At 43.0% G+C, this 16,842-nt stretch overlaps 1 protein-coding gene across 2 annotated transcripts in view; it reads right to left on the bottom strand.

The window, feature by feature from the left end:
* LOC106583608 (tensin-2) overlaps positions 1–16,842 on the bottom strand; it is a 47,358-nt gene that overhangs the window by 16,079 nt on the left and 14,437 nt on the right. Inside the window, exons 4-14 of one of the 2 annotated variants that reach the window (XM_014167989.3) lie at positions 15,033–15,210; positions 13,976–14,026; positions 7,659–7,781; positions 7,490–7,554; positions 7,329–7,412; positions 7,071–7,186; positions 6,495–6,555; positions 5,674–5,749; positions 5,245–5,374; positions 833–898; positions 254–370 (exon numbers count right to left, since the gene is read on the bottom strand). In XM_014167989.3, the coding sequence (XP_014023464.2) occupies positions 254–370; positions 833–898; positions 5,245–5,374; positions 5,674–5,749; positions 6,495–6,555; positions 7,071–7,186; positions 7,329–7,412; positions 7,490–7,554; positions 7,659–7,781; positions 13,976–14,026; positions 15,033–15,194 (1,051 nt within the window). In that variant the 5' untranslated portion in view covers positions 15,195–15,210. The remainder of the gene's footprint in view (positions 1–253; positions 371–832; positions 899–5,244; positions 5,375–5,673; positions 5,750–6,494; positions 6,556–7,070; positions 7,187–7,328; positions 7,413–7,489; positions 7,555–7,658; positions 7,782–13,975; positions 14,027–15,032; positions 15,211–16,842) is intronic. The other variant, XM_045705423.2, reaches the window with a different exon arrangement.

Raw genomic sequence — 16,842 nt, 5'->3', positions numbered from 1 at the left:
TAGAACAATCTTAAAATTGTCTACTTAGGTTTAGATACAACCATCATGAAACCTTTAACACAATAAATACATTTGAAAATCTGTTTTTTGGACGTAACTTGCTTACCACTTTTTCCATGTGGTTTCTTCCTTCACAGACTCCATGATTCATTTTGAGTATGGTTTCCTAGAAACAAGGGTGACTCAACTTACCCCCTTGGCTCAACTTACCCCACTCTCCCTATGTGTATGAGTGTGTGTGTTTAACCCTTACCCTCAGTGCTATCCTGGTGGTGCAGATTGAAGTTCTCATAGGAGTCCCAGCGCATCACTGGGTCCGAGGTGTTGCAGTCCACTGTAACAGATGGGTCATTCTTACGGTACTCTTGCCCTGTGATGAAAGAGATTGCTATTAGATATCACACACACCTGGAATGCACAGACACACACATAACACACTAACAAGGATGTGCACACACATGTGCACACACAGCTTTGTACGCTCACACACAGCTTTGTACGCTCACACACAGCTTTGTACGCTCACACACAGCTTTGTACGCTCACACACAGCTTTGTACGCTCACACACAGCTTTGTACAATCACACACAGCTTTGTACGCTCACACACAGCTTTGTACGCTCACACACAGCTTTGTACGCTCACACACAGCTTTGTACGCTCACACACAGCTTTGTACAATCACACACAGCTTTGTACCGCTCACACACAGCTTTGTACGCTCACACACAGCTTTGTACGCTCACACACAGCTTTGTACAATCACACACAGTTTTGCTCTCTCTCTCTCTCTCTCTCTCTCTCTCTCTCTCTCTCTCTATCTCTCTGTACCTTTCATTTTCTCTGGGCCGTAGGAGAATATAAACTCCACCGTAGCATCTGGAGGGAAGCGGTCATCTACGGAGAGACAAACAGCCCAGCCCAAACCCAAACTATATATATTTAAGCAATAATGCCTGAGAACCCGAGAATTATTGTGTGACAACTCCCAACAAGGGCTGTTCTGAGGCCCGAGGGGAAGCCAAGGGCTGTTCTGAGGCCCGAGGGGAAGCCAAGGGCTGTTCTGAGACCCGAGGGGAAGCCAAGGGCTGTTCTGTGGCCCGAGGGAAAGCCAAGGGCTGTTCTGTGGCCGAGGGGAAGCCAAGGTTGCCAACATATTAAAAAAAAATATTAACGATATTTTTGCATTACAAATCTTATTTTAACAAGTAACTTTGTTTTTGTATTCTGGCTGCAGGACAGTGGAACTTTGACATTAACACGTCATGGTATTTTGCGGGAATTGTCCCACATATCAACCAATCAGCATCCAAACAAGCTGTTTTATATAAATGTCTCTCTCTCTCTCATATAAATCATACATAAAATATACATTACATATGCTGTATAATATACACACATGAAATATGTCATGTGTGTGTATCTTATACACAGTATATTTCATTTTAATTGAAGTATGTTATAAATACACTGAGTGGACAAAACATTATGAACTCTTTCCATGATATAGACTGACCAGGTGAATCCAGGTGAAAGCTATGATCCCTTATTGATGTCACTTGTTAAATCCACTTCCATCAGTTTAGATGAAGGGGAGAAGAAAGGTCAAAGAAGGATTTTTAAGCCTTGAGACAATTGAGACATGGATTGTGTATGTTTGCCATTCAGAGGATGAATGGGCAAGACAAAAGATTGAAGTGCCTTTGAACGGGGTATGGTAGTAGGTGACAGGCGCACAGGTTTGTGTCAGGAACTGCAACGTTGCTGGGTTTTTCACGCTCAACTGTTTCCCGTGCGTATCGAGAATGGTCCACTACCCAAAGGACATCCGGCCAACTTGACAAAACTGTTGGAAGCATTGGAGTCAACATGGGCCTTCTAGAGTCCATGCTCCGAGGAGTTGAGGCTGTTCTGAGGGAAAAGCCTGACTTCACCATCTCAGTAAGTGACTTCACTACCTTAGCCTGACTTCACCAGCTCAGTAAGTGACTTCACCACCTCAGCCTGACTTCACTACCTCAGCCTGACTTCACCAGCTTAGTAAGTGACTTCACCACCTCAGCCTGACTTCACCAGCTTAGTAAGTGACTTCACCACCTCAGCCTGACTTCACTACCTCAGCCTGAATTCACCAGCTTAGTAAGTGACTTCACCAGCTCAGCCTGAATTCACCAGCTCAGTAAGTGACTTCACCACCTCTGCCTGACTTCACCAGCTCAGTCTGAATTCACCAGCTCAGTAAGTGACTTCACTACCCCAGCCTGACTTCACCAGCTCAGTAAGTGACTTCACTACCCCAGCCTGACTTCACCACCTCAGCCTGACTTCACCAGCTCAGCCTGAATTCACCAGCTTAGTAAGTACTTCACTACCCCAGCCTGACTTCACCAGCTCAGTCTGACTTCACCAGCTCAGCCTGAATTCACCAGCTTAGTAAGTACTTCACCACCTCAGCCTGACTTCACCAGCTCAGCCTGAATTCACCAGCTTAGTAAGTGGCTTCACTACCCCAGCCTGACTTCACCAGCTCAGTAAGTGACTTCACTACCCCAGCCTGACTTCACCAGCTCAGTAAGTGACTTCACTACCCCAGCCTGAATTCACCAGCTCAGTAAGTGACTTCACTACCCCAGCCTGACTTCACCACCTCAGCCTGACTTCACCAGCTCAGCCTTAATTCACCAGCTCAGTAAGTGACTTCACTACCCCAGCCTGACTTCACCAGCTCAGTAAGTGACTTCACTACCCCAGCCTGACTTCACCACCTCAGCCTGACTTCACCAGCTCAGCCTGAATTCACCAGCTTAGTAAGTACTTCACTACCCCAGCCTGACTTCACCAGCTCAGCCTGAATTCACCAGCTTAGTAAGTACTTCACTACCCCAGCCTGACTTCACCAGCTCAGTCTGACTTCACCAGCTCAGCCTGAATTCACCAGCTTAGTAAGTACTTCACCACCTCAGCCTGACTTCACCAGCTCATTCTGAATTCACCAGCTTAGTAAGTGGCTTCACTACCCCAGCCTGACTTCACCAGCTCAGTAAGTGACTTCACTACCCCAGCCTGACTTCACCAGCTCAGTAAGTGACTTCACTACCGCAGCCTGACTTCACCAGCTCAGTAAGTGACTTCACTACCCCAGCCTGACTTCACCAGCTCAGTAAGTGACTTCACTACCCCAGCCTGACTTCACCAGCTCAGTAAGTGACTTCACTACAGCAGCCTGACTTCACCAGCTCAGCCTGAATTCACCAGCTCAGTAAGTGACTTCACTACCGCAGCCTGACTTCACCAGCTCAGTAAGTGACTTCACTACCCCAGCCTGACTTCACCAGCTCAGTAAGTGCCTTCACTACCCCAGCCTGACTTCACCAGCTCAGTAAGTGACTTCACTACCGCAGCCTGACTTCACCAGCTCAGCCTGAATTCACCAGCTCAGTAAGTGACTTTACTACCGCAGCCTGAATTCACCAGCTCAGTAAGTTACTTCACCACCTCAGCCTGACTTCACCAGCTCAGTAAGTGACTTCACTACCCCAGCCTGACTTCACCAGCTCAGTAAGTGACTTCACTACCCCAGTAAGTGACTTCACTACCGCAGCCTGACTTCACCAGCTCAGCCTGAATTCACCAGCTCAGTAAGTGACTTCACTACCGCAGCCTGAATTCACCAGCTCAGTAAGTGACTTCACCACCTCAGCCTGACTTCACCAGCTCAGCCTGAATTCACCAGCTCAGTAAGTGACTTCACTACCCCAGTAAGTGACTTCACTACCGCAGCCTGACTTCACCAGCTCAGCCTGAATTCACCAGCTCAGTAAGTGACTTCACTACCGCAGCCTGAATTCACCAGCTTAGTAAGTGACTTCACCACCTCAGCCTGACTTCACCAGCTCAGCCTGAATTCACCAGCTCAGTAAGTGACTTCACTACCGCAGCCTGACTTCACCAGCTCAGTAAGTGACTTCACTACCCCAGCCTGACTTCACCAGGTCAGCCTGACTTCACCAGCTCAGCCTGAATTCACCAGCTTAGTAAGTACTTCACCACCTCAGCCTAACTTCACCAGCTCAGCCTGAATTCACTAGCTTAGTAAGTGGCTTCACTACCCCAGCCTGACTTCACCAGCTCAGTAAGTGACTTCACTACCCCAGCCTGACTTCACCAGCTCAGTAAGTGACTTCACTACCGCAGTCTGACTTCACCAGCTCAGTAAGTGACTTCACCACCTCAGCCTGACTTCACCAGCTCAGCCTGAATTCACCAGCTCAGTAAGTGACTTCACCAGCTCAGTAAGTGACTTCACCAGCTCAGCCTGTATTCACCAGCTTAGTAAGTGACTTCACCACCTCAACCTGACTTCACCAGCTCAGCCTGAATTCACCAGCTCAGTAAGTGACTTCACTACCGCAGCCTGACTTCACCAGCTCAGCTTGAATTCACCAGCTTAGTAAGTACTTCACTACCCCAGCCTGACTTCACCAGCTCAGCCTGAATTCACCAGCTTAGTAAGTACTTCACCACCCCGGCCTGACTTCACCAGCTCAGCCTGAATTCACCAGCTTAGTAAGTACTTCACCAGCTCAGCCTGAATTCACCAGCTTAGTAAGTACTTCACCAGCTCAGCCTGACTTCTCCAGCTCAGTAAATACCCGTCTATCTACTTCTCCCTTGCTCTATTCTGCTCCAGTGTAGGAGGCCATCCCCAGTCTTCAAGTGTTGTACTGGCCCACCACAAAGAGTTGCTAGAGCGCAATGGGACAAGATAATCCCGACCTACCAAACCCTCCCCTAACCCAGACGACGCTGGGCCAAATGTTCGCCTGGGATCGAACCCGGGTCTGTGGAGATGGGCTTACTCTCTGCCTCTGAGCTATCAGTTAGAATATTGGTAGGTATAGGTTTGCTAATACATTATTTATTTGTATATCAATATTCTATTTAAAATAAATAAATAATTGTATCATAAAAAACTGTTGGTTCTTGTCAGATTGTGTTGCGTCTTGCCTACAAGTCAGATTTCTGTACGTGTGTGTGTGTGTGTGTGTGTGTGTGTTAGTGAGCGAGCAAGTGTGTGTTTGCAAAGGAGTGAGACTGCGTGCTTGCATGTCTATCTATCTGACTGCCTCCAATAATAAGCAACTGCATATCATCCTGAAACACAACCATTCCCTTCTCCCTGCTCCCCTCCCTCCTTCCTAAACTCCCTAACATCCCCTCTCTTCCACCCCCGTTAAAGGTACCTGTACAGGCCAGGTCCAGTTCTCCCTTGCTGAACCACAGCTGAGCTCTGTGGACCGTACAGGTGTGGAACTGCAGCCTGAACACCACCTCCCTCTCTGAGCCACGCAGCCGCCGGTGGTAGCACTTCACCTGGAGAGAGAGAGAGAGAGAGAGGGAGAGGAAGAGACAGAGGGTCGGGATAGAGAGTGGGAAGGGAGAGAGGGAGAGAATACAATTTGGAGTGTAAATGCTTATTTTTGCGCCACATTGGCAACAAAAGCTCTAATCAATTGCATTCTTATTCAAATGCAATATGGAGGATAGTTTGTTTACTTCTGTAGCTATAATCCAATAGGAGAACAGGTGAAATAGGAGATAGTAGAGTATGATTGACAGGAGTGAAAGCTCGCCACTGGGCATCCATTTTGTGTCTAACAGTGCTCTCTCACCATTATGTCCCCCTTCAACAGAAGCGCCGGCTCGAGTGTCACATACAGCTTCCTCGCCCTGGAGCCCTGGGGGTCGCTACGCATACAGACAGACGTAAACATAGTCAAAACACATGCTAACATAGTCAAAACACACCTCAACATAGTCAAAACACACCTCAACATAGTCAAAATACACCTCAACATAGTAAAAATACACCTCAACATAGTAAAACACACCTCAACAGTCAGAATACACGCCTCAGCATAGTCAAAACACACGCCTCAGCATAGTCAAAACACACCTCAACATAGTCAAAACACACCTCAACATAGTCAAAACACACCTCAACATAGTCAAAACACACCTCAACATTGTCAAAACACACCTCAACATAGTCAAAACACACCTCAACATAGTCAAAACACACCTCAACATTGTCAAAACACACCTCAACATTGTCAAAACACACCTCAACATTGTCAAAACACACCTCAACATAGTAAAACACACCTCAACATTGTCAAAACACACCTCAACATAGTAAAACACACCTCAACATAGTAAAACACACCTAACATTGTCAAAACACATGCTAACATTGTCAAAACACAACTCAACATAGAAAAACACAGGTAAACCATGTTCAGTTGGAGTAAACTCAAACCAGCACACATGTAAACACAGACAGTAGCACGTATAAACAGTATAAACAAGTCCCAACAAAGGTACACAAGTACCAACTGTGTGTGACGGTGGAAAGGGAACACAGTGAAAAACACACTAGAGACCATATGCTATTATTCACCACAATCACTGTTAACAACATTAATTAGCTCACTAGATGCCCGAGGTGTAGACCAGCTGTAGAGACTGGTAGATCTTCAGGAAAGGATAGTAACCTGCGCAGAGAGAAGTGTGAGAAAGAAGGAGACAACGGGGAGAAAGAGGGTGTTGATGTGATGTCATTAAAGAAGGAGTTGAAATCTATCCCCTCAAAGTTTTGAAGTTAAATAAAAATACTAGTTGATAATTCAAAAATGACTAAACTAAAAATACTAGTTGATCATTCTAAAAATACAAATGTTTATACACCTAACAGTACTAAACAAAAAATACTAATATTGATACTCCTAACAGTACTAAACAAAAAATACTAGTTGATCATTCTAAAAATACTAATGTTGATACTCCTACCAGTACTAAACTAATAAGTTCCATCTCAACATTTTCTGTTGTTTCAACTTGAAAAGAAGAGTTACTACACACATTTGAACTTTCATTTGACTAAACTTGATCTTCTGAGTTTACTTAAATTATAACCATTAGGCATTGTGCTAATTTATATTTTCAAGTTGAAACAACACAGATTTGACATTGTAGTGTACTACATCACATTCTCCAGTAGGACACTGACCTCCGCCTGCTGCCTGGAAGTTGGGCAGGCTGGGGATCAGAACATGGTGAAGGTACAGAGGACTGCTGTTCATCTTGATCTCCCCCGACAGCAGACCCCCAAAGTAGTACATATACCTGGGGAGGAGAGGAGAGAGCGCAAGAGAGAGACGGGGGTATAAAATTAGGAGTAAAACACACAGGAAGGAGGAGAAATGGGAGGAATATGCAGGAAAGTTGCATGGCATAAGAGAAAGAGAGAGAGGGGCGATGTTCTTACCTGTTCTGGGAGGGCTGTAGCGAGGAGGAGACTTTATCCTCACAGAACTTCCTCATGGCCAGAGTGGTCAGAGCCTGGTCCGCCCTACACACACAAACAGGCTATCAATAAACAGGCTACCCCCCCCCCCCCCCACACACACACACACACTCATCACATACCCTGCAGAGATCTTGCTGTAGTGCATGTAGGCACCCACAATGACCCCCATCTTCCCTATGTTTCCCTGAGAGAGAGAGAAAAAATAAATACAAGAGAGATGTAAGATATCTGGAGATATTTGAACAGAAAACATAACACAATACAACACATCACTAAACCCTCCCTGACCTTGCAGTGAAGGACGACCACGTTGCTGGGGTCAGAGGTCAGCCAGGTCTCCATGACCTTACACATGGCACAGATCTTGTCTAGCGGAGGGGCGTGCAGGTCAGGCCAACCAAAGTCTTCAACCTGAAGATGAGAACATTTTAGGTTCTGAGGGCTATTTAGTTAGCCTGCTCCCAGACTTGTTTGTACTTTCTTGCCAGTATATTGTCATGTTTGGAATGACAATATGACCATAGTAGTTGGCAAGACAGCACAAACAGATGTGGACCAGGCTATTATTTATCGACTTATTCACACATTAATACTGGACTAGTAGCACTCTGAAGTGTGTGTTTATTAAGTCTGTCCCCAACTAAAAAAAATCTTGGTCAACCTGGAGTGGTCTGTTCTTCCGACAAATCGATTGGTCTAAATTTTTAAATGTGTATTTTTCCCTATATAGACACACCCTATGTGTTTTAATAAAACCAACTATATGTAGGCTACTGAGCTTGTCTGATGCTTTAAGCACACTGTGATTAAATAATTAAGACACACAAATTACTCAATAGGGAGCCAGAGATTAAGATAGCCTAATCAGATTCTGCTATTAAGCTCCTGAAGTTGCTGGTAGATGATAGGCTACACCAGCGGTTGTCACCCTTTTCCATTTGGAGTGCCAATTTATTTCTACCGATCTGCATGCCTTTTAGGATTTCCATATGCACATTTTCGTGGAACAGTTTAATTTAAATTAGAATAAAGTCTTCGTATCTCAAAATCATTATCATGTGGTTAATAAAAATTCTAAAAGTAACTTCTATTGTAATTACCAATTATGTAAAAATAACCTACATAAAGCCAACCGATATAACATTGCACCCTGCATGTAAAAAATATCCTGATAAAAATAAATATCCTATAAAATCACAGTGGTTACGTATGGCCTGTCTGCAAGGAACTTGAAACATGTTGGGTCCAGCCTGAAGCTCATGCTAGCAAATTGCAACATTGTATAAAATATTTTGGGCACTCAGAGTTTCCTGAGCCAGTGAGCTCCGGACAGACAAAGTTGTAGGCTATTTGCGCAAGGGATAAGACGTAATCAGGTAGGCCTATCTTATGACCGAGCACAACATTTTTTTCCTGGAAAAAAATGCTGGAAAGATTTTTCAAATAGGCTACATTGAGGAACTATTGTCATTCTCAATTGATGTAAAAACAGACTTTGTTTACTTGCTATATGAGGTGAAGAAAAACATATTTCAGAAGCTCCACAGTGGTGGTGAGTTAAGACAATCAGAAATACTGTCAGATCGGGGCGCTAGTGCGCATGCGTATGGAGTACAAGCGTTCCTTCAGATCTCCTCTCCGCTTATTTTGAAATCTTTAACTGTTACCGTTTTAGTTCCAAATTTGCTAACATATATACACATTGTTTAGTACATAACCCAGGCACTAACCTATCAGCGAAAAAGTGAAATATGGCGACGAAAACCAACAGAACAGCTAACGCAGTCTACAAAGGCCCAGGCCCAACAAGCAGCAGCTAGCGCCATTGAGTACTGAAGATGACAACTCTTCAGACACCCAGCAACAAGATTATGCAACGGCAATGTGTCAACAAATGAAAGAGGCTGTAATAAAAACTATCAACAATCGCTTTGACAGGCTCGAAACAAAGTTTCAGCACAGGCCGAACTGAAGAGCTGCATGGACACAGCCGATGAGGCCCTGTCTGACCATGACATCCGGATCGGAGGCCTGGAAACCAAGGTTCTCGACTTAGAAGGCCGAAGTCGCAGGCTGAACATCAAACTTGTGGGGATTTTGGAGGATAAAGAACAAGGTAAACCCACATAGTTTGTGTCCAAGCTCATTCCCAAGCTGCTGGGCTATGACAACTTCCAAAGCCCCTCATCATTGACCGTGCACACCGATCTCAGGAATCAGTCAGATGTTAATGCTGTTACATTAATCTCCAGGAACGTGAACGGTCTCGGGCACGTGTGCAAAAGGGGCATGATATTTAAGCACTTGAAATCCCTTGGTGCTGACATAATTGTCCTGCAAGAAACGCACTTTAGCCACGGTGCAGCGGCATCTGAGATCCAACTGAATTTCTCAAGTTTACCAATCACCCTTCTCCTCCAAAGCTAGAGGTGTCGCTACTCTCTTTCGTAAAAACATCCCTTTTCAACTCTCCTCCATGTCTACAGACCCACATGTATCAGGGAACATTAATTCTTATCCTGTCACCCTATTGAACATCTATGGCCCTAACATTGACAACCCACATTTCTTTCGTGATGTTTTTGATTTGCTCCCAGATCTTAGTACCACTAATCTAATAATTAGAGGTGATTTTACTTGTTACCTTGTTTCGTATCTTGACTGACTGTCTACACGTACTCCTTCAAATATCACCTCTGACCAGGTTCTAAATAATCTAATCAAATCCAGGAATCTAGTGGACATCTGGAGACCGCAATATCACACAGACAAAGACTACTCATTCTACTGTCAAGTCTTATTCTAGAATCGACTACTTCCTAATAGATTCCAAACTGATGTGCTTAATTCTAAACACCATATCATCTTAATAAGCGACCACAGTCCAATTATGTTGTCCCTCAATCTTTCTTTACTAAAACAGAATTACAGTTGCCGTTTTAACCCCTCCTTGCTCACAGACCAGACAGCCAAGTTGAATGAGTTCCTCAAGACTAATGACACAGGAGTGGTATCTGATTCTACACTATGGGAAACTTTTAAAGTGGTTATGAGAGGTCATATTATTTCAGTCTGCCATAGAAAAAAGGGAAACGCAAGTGGTTAGAGGAGATAGATAAAAAAAACTCCCCGTTTTGGAGGAGACATACAGAACTTCATTCTCTCAGGTTGACTACAACAATATTTTGAAATTAAAATTTGAATACAATTCTATTCTTGGTTCACAGGTTCACAGGTCAGTAACCTCCTACTAAAGCTGAGACAAAAACTATTTGAACTAGGGGACAAACCGGGAAGGTTTGTCCCCAGACAACTAAAGGGCGCACAGGCGAATACAGCAATCCATGAAATCTGGTCTAAGGCGCGTACTTTGCTGACAGACCCTGAAAAGATAAACAACTGCTTCAAAGAATTTTACTCAGAGTTATATTCTTCCAGATCCGATGCTTCTGGAACTGATGTATCAGCCTTCTTTGATTCCGTCAGCCTGCCAAAACTTGATGATAGAGCCAAAAAATTATTTAACTCAAATTTCACAACAGTGGAAATAATGGAGGCAATAAAAGCTCTCCCACCTGGAAAGGCTGCAGGCCCAGATGATTTTGGCTGTGAATTTTATAAAACCTTCAGTGAAGCTCTCACCCTTCTTACTCAGGATGTTCACTGATTCAACAGAAAATGATATTTTGCCAAAATCATTGTATGAAGCCACTATTTGCGTTCTGTTGAGAAAAGGCAGAGGCAACAGATCCTGCAAATTATAGACCAATAGCATTGCTTCATTTTCATAAAAACATTATCACCAAAGTGCTTGCTGATAGGTTGATCAAACATGTAACAACCATTATTCACCCGGATCAGACAGGATTTATCCCCGGCAGGTTCTCTTTTTCTAATGTGCGCAGGCTACTGAACATTCTTTATGCAAATCAGGGGAGGGGCTCCAGGGCAGCTGTTATATCACTAGATTCTCAAAAAGCATTTTACCAAATAGAATGGTCATATATGTTTGAAGCACTCACTAGATTTGGATTTGGCAACTCATTTATCACCTGGGTCAAAATGCTCTACGCCTGCCCAACATCCTCTATTCTGACCAACAGCGACAAATCCAGTCCCTTTGAACTACATAGATCTGTCTAAGGGTTGCCCACTCAGTCCTTTGCTCTTCGCTGTCACCCTTGAACCCCTGGCGACAAAAATAAGGGCTCATCCTAATATCCAAGGTCTTAAAGTAGGAAACATAGAAAGTCGTATTTCGTTATATGCAGACAATGTACTTTTATACCTCTTGGACCCGGTAGCCTCTGTCCCTAAACCTCTAGACTTAATCAATTCATTTGGCAAACTATCTGGCTATTCAATAAATTGGGGAAAAAGTGATCTCATGTGTATCGCAGATAATTTTACAACAAGGGAGCTAGAGAGGACACCATTTAAAGTGGTGCATGACCACTTAACTTAACTGGGACTAAAAATACCTAGAAATCCAAAGCTCATCTTCAAGCTAAACCTCAGTGAACTGGTTGCAAAGCTAAAACAAAACATGGAGAGCTGGAGAATACTGTCTCTTTCTATGATGTGGCGTATTAATGCCATAAAAATGTTTTTTTCTCCCCAGGTTCCTTTATCTTTGCCAGAATCTCCCAATTTGTATTACCTAATCATTTTTTAAGACTTTAGACTCTATAATCTTGTAATTTGTCTGGGGTTACAAAAACCACCGTATTCGTATAGCCCACTTGCAAAAGCCCAAGGAAAGTGGCGGCTTAGGCCTAACCATCGTCAAGCATTATTACTGACCTGCAAATGCCAGAGCATTAACGTACTGGCAACTGGGCAGTGGCTAAATATGGAACACAAGTCTTTCAGTTTATGTCGATTTAGGACTCGTTTTACTGTGGATATAGATACTTTTGTACCTGTTTCCTCTAGCATCTTCACAAGGTCCTTTGCTGCTGTTCTGGGATTGATTTGCACTTTTCGCACCAAAGTACGTTCATCTCTAGGAGACAAAACGCGTCTCCGCCCTGAGCGGTATGATGGCAGCGTGGTCGCATGGTGTTTATACTTGCGTACTATTGTTTGAACAGATGAACGTGGTACTTTCAGGCATTTGGATATTGCTCCCAAGGATGAACCAGACCTGTGGAGGTCTACAATTCTTTTTCTGAGGTCTTGGCTGATTTCTTTTGATTTTCCCATGATGTCAAGCAAAGAGGCACTGAGTTTGAAGGTAGGCCTTGAAATACATCCACAGGTACACCTCCAATTGACTCAAATTATGTCAATTAATCTATCAGAAGCTTCTAAAGCCATGACATCATTTCTGGAATTTTCCAAGCTGTTTAAAGGCACAGTCAATTTAGTGAATGTAAACTTCTGACCCACTGGAATTGTGATACAGTGAATTATAAGTGAAATATTCTGTCTGTAAACAAGTGTTGAAAAAATTACTTGTGTCATGCACACAGTCGATGTCCTAACCGACTTGCCAAAACTATAGTTTGTTAACAAGAAATTTGTGGAGTGGTTGGAAAACAAGTTTTAATGACTCTAACCTAATGTAAACTTCCGACTTCAACTGTATATGAGAGGGCCATTGACCCAGACGCAGAACTCGCTCTCTTTGGCTGCTCAGAGTCTGTTCTAAGATCGTCGTTTGAGGAACAACAGGCTCTGATGTTTGGAATGATGGTTGCAAAAAATAAATCCTCACAGAATGGAAGTCACCCACCCCCCTTGCTTCAGTAAATGGCCAGCAGAAATGATTAACACAATTAACTTGGAAAATATTTGTTTTTTTAGGAGAAACTCCTCCAACAGATTTCTCAAGGTTTGGGTTCTGTTTCTGGACCGTCTGGACAGAGACTGACTTTGAAAACTGACTAGGAACCCTTACTGCTGTTGTAACTGTCATTGTTTTTCTCTTGTTGTCCCAGGTCTTGCCTAAGCAATACTTCATTTAATATGTCTGGCAGCTGTGTTTTTCTTTCCTTTTTTTTTCTTGTGTGCTTTTGTTTGTACAAAATTGCAAAAGAAAATCCTTTCAAATAAAATATATAGTACATATATATAAAAATGCTAACAGATCCCCAGATGGGCACATTTTATAGGCCTATATTTGCGCGCAGGCCTAGGCCTACTTCTATGCATAATCAGGTGCGCGCCCTTACTCAACACTGACAGGAGCGCTACAAATAAAAGACAATTCATAAATTGACAACTCGTAAATGGAATGAAATGCCTAGGTGGTGCGGTCTGAAAACAACGTGTCCACTCTGACAATGAGAACGGTAAAAGACTAATAATAATATATTGAATGCATTAACAGAAATTACCGTAACCAAACAAACATTGTAGATTAGAGATTATGGCAATTAACGGTAAATGTACTACTGGTGATACTGGTGTGCCATCCCCGCAGCCTCCACAATGGATTAGTCCACTCACACAGGCATGAATCAGACATCGTGACACCTGTCTGATTTATATATTTGCGACTGTTTGACTAAAAAAATCTTGGTCGACCAACAGCCTATCGACCAAACAAACGACCAGTTAACTAAATGGGGTCAGCCCTAGTGTGTATGCAGTCAACCTACCTTGGGGTTGAGTCGTGTGATGTCATGACGCTTCTCAGAAAGGTTTAAGAGCTGGGAGAGGTAGATGTTGAGACAAAAAGACGAGGAAATCAACAATGTCATACCCAGCAAGCACACAACCACCACACAACATTGTCTCAACGTTGACTGCAAGTTGTGTGGCAAAAATGTGATTAGAGGAAACAAAACAATGAGCGTTTATTTACAAAGAACAATATACTGTTTGCATTGCTTCTTCATAACACCACACAGTAACGTAGTTAATACCAAACGGAATGTAAGCTTGACTAATGGTCATTTAGTAGCTATATAAAAGACTAATGGAAGAAGATGGCATTAGCTCAATGGTTTGCAGGTTACGATACAAAACACTGTTGTTCACGGATCATTACATTTCTGCCAGAACAAGTAAACAAACAAACAAACACACATACACACACACACACCTTTGTTTTTGGTATTATAAAAGTGTAAGGGAGAAATTAAAATCTGTTTCAAATGAAATGTGATTTCCATTTCATTGCAATTTGTGAGTATAATGTTTAATAAAATGGATCATTCAATAAATGTATTCCATTTAAATGTCCATTTTATCTCCATATGGACAGAAGTGGGAAACCTTACCTTGTAAGGGCCGTTGTGGATGCAGGTATTTGCTTCACCCGAGAAGTAAAACGCCCCATTCCAAAAATCAAAGCCTTAAATTAGGACAATGATTAGTTGATAAATTGAATTAGGAGTGTTGCTGCTTGGCAGGAGAAAAAGCCTGCACCCACACCAGTCCTCTCACGGTGGTGTGATTAGACAATAAATTAACTTTGCGGAGTGGCAATACGGTATGTGGGCTTCTTTTTATACATATGTATCGACTGATGTTCCCAGCACCGGGGTCATGTTCATTAGCGCACGCAAAAGTTTGAAAAAGATTTGCAAGAACATTTAAACGAGGGTAGTCCTCCCTCCCCGTTTCAGTCTGCTTAGTTGCCAACCCAGTTCACATTTTGGATGTGTGAATTGCTTTTTTCCAAATACAGTAGTCCTTTCCCCCCCAACTCACCAGGAACTTATCTTGATGTTTGGACTTGAGCATAGCAGCCACTTCCTGTAGGTTGCCACGGTAACGTTGTTCTTCCAGGAGAGGCAGAAAGAAGACAGAGATGATCCGCTCAGTGATGTAGGTGAGGTCAAAGTCATAGTGCCTCGCCATCACTCTCTCCATCACACGATTCACACTCCTGGAGGAGAGGAGAGGGGGGAAGGAGGAAAAGGGAGAAAGAGGGTCAATTACTCTATCACTCTCTCCATCATCTGCTGTCTCTCTTCATTTCTCCTTCACCACCCACTCAAAGATTCACATTTCTTACTGTGAAACCATAAAAACAAAAACAATCACTTTGTGTTTTTCATCTGGCCAGGTCTTCATTACTTCATTGGCAAAGTGGGCAAAATTAGGCAGGAAATGCCAACAACTAAAAGTGATCCATCATACTCATGCATAAAAAAACAAATAATGAAAGAAAAGCAATGTAAAGCTAGTGTGGGAGAGGTGGAACAATTATTATTATTTTTGATCAATAACGTCAAACCTGGCATTGACAACTTAGATGGAAAGCTACTGAGGATGGTAACTGACTCTCTAGCCACTCTTATATTTAATCTGAGCCTAGAGGAAAGTCTTTGTCCTCAGGCCTGGTGGGAAGCCAAAGTAATTCTGCTACCCAAGAGTGGAAAAGCAACCTTTACTGGTTCTAAAAGCAGACCTATCAGTTTGCTGCTAGCTCTTAGCAAACATTGTAGAATAATAGTGAAGGCATCAAAACTATTAAATAACACATATGGAATCATGTAGTAAGCAAAAAAGTGTTAAACAAATCAAAATATATTTTATATTTGAGATTCTTCAAAGTAGCCACCCTTTGCCTTGATGACAGCTTTGCACACTCTTGAAATTCTCTCAACCAGATTCATGAGGTAGTCACCTGGAATGCATTTTAATTAACAGGTGTGCCTTGTTAAAAGTTAATTTGTGGTATTTCTTTCCTTCTTATTGTGTTTGAGCCAATCAGTTGTGCTGTGACAAGGTAGCATTGGTATACAGAAGATAGCCCTATTTGGTAAAAGACCAAGTCCATATTATGGCAAGAACAGCTCAAATAAGCAAAGAAAAACGACAGTCCATCATTACTTTAAGTCGTGAAGGTCAGTCAATCTAGAAAATGTCAAGAACTTTGAATGTTTCTTCAAATGCAGTCACAAAAACCATCAAGCGCTATGTTGAAACTGGCTCTCATGAGGACCGCCAAAATAATGGAAGACCCACAGTTACCTCTGCTGCAGAGGATGTTCATTAGAGTTACCAGCCTCAGAAATCAGCAACTAACTGCACCTCAGATTGCAGCCCCAAATAAATGTTTCACAGAGTTCAAGTAACAGACACATCTCAACATCAACTGTTCAAAGTAGACTGGGTGAATCAGGCCTTCATGGTCTAACTGCTGCAAAGAAACCCCTACTAAAGGACACCAATAATAAGAAGAGACTTTCTTGGGCCTAGAAACATGAGCAATGGACATTAGACCGGTGGAAATCTGTCCTTTAGTCTGATGAGTCGAAATGTGAGATTTGTGGTTACAACCGCTGTGTCTTTATGAGATGCAGAGTAGGTGAACGGATGATCTTCGCATGTGTGTATCCCACCATGAAACATGGAGGAAGAGGTGTGATGGTGTGGGGGTGCTTTGCTGGTGACACTGTCAGTGATTTATTTAGAATTCAAGGCACATTTAACCAGTATGTCTACCACAGCATTCTGCAGCGAAACACCATCCCATCTGGTTTGCGCTTGGGACTATCATTTGTTTTTCAAC

This window comes from Salmo salar, chromosome 22, assembly GCF_965601325.2.
Source record: "Salmo salar chromosome 22, fSalSal1, whole genome shotgun sequence".
In the NCBI taxonomy this organism is placed as follows: domain Eukaryota; kingdom Metazoa; phylum Chordata; class Actinopteri; order Salmoniformes; family Salmonidae; genus Salmo; species Salmo salar.
The sequence above is the reverse complement of the archived record's forward strand: the minus strand, read 5'-3'. Positions and strand labels throughout refer to the sequence as shown.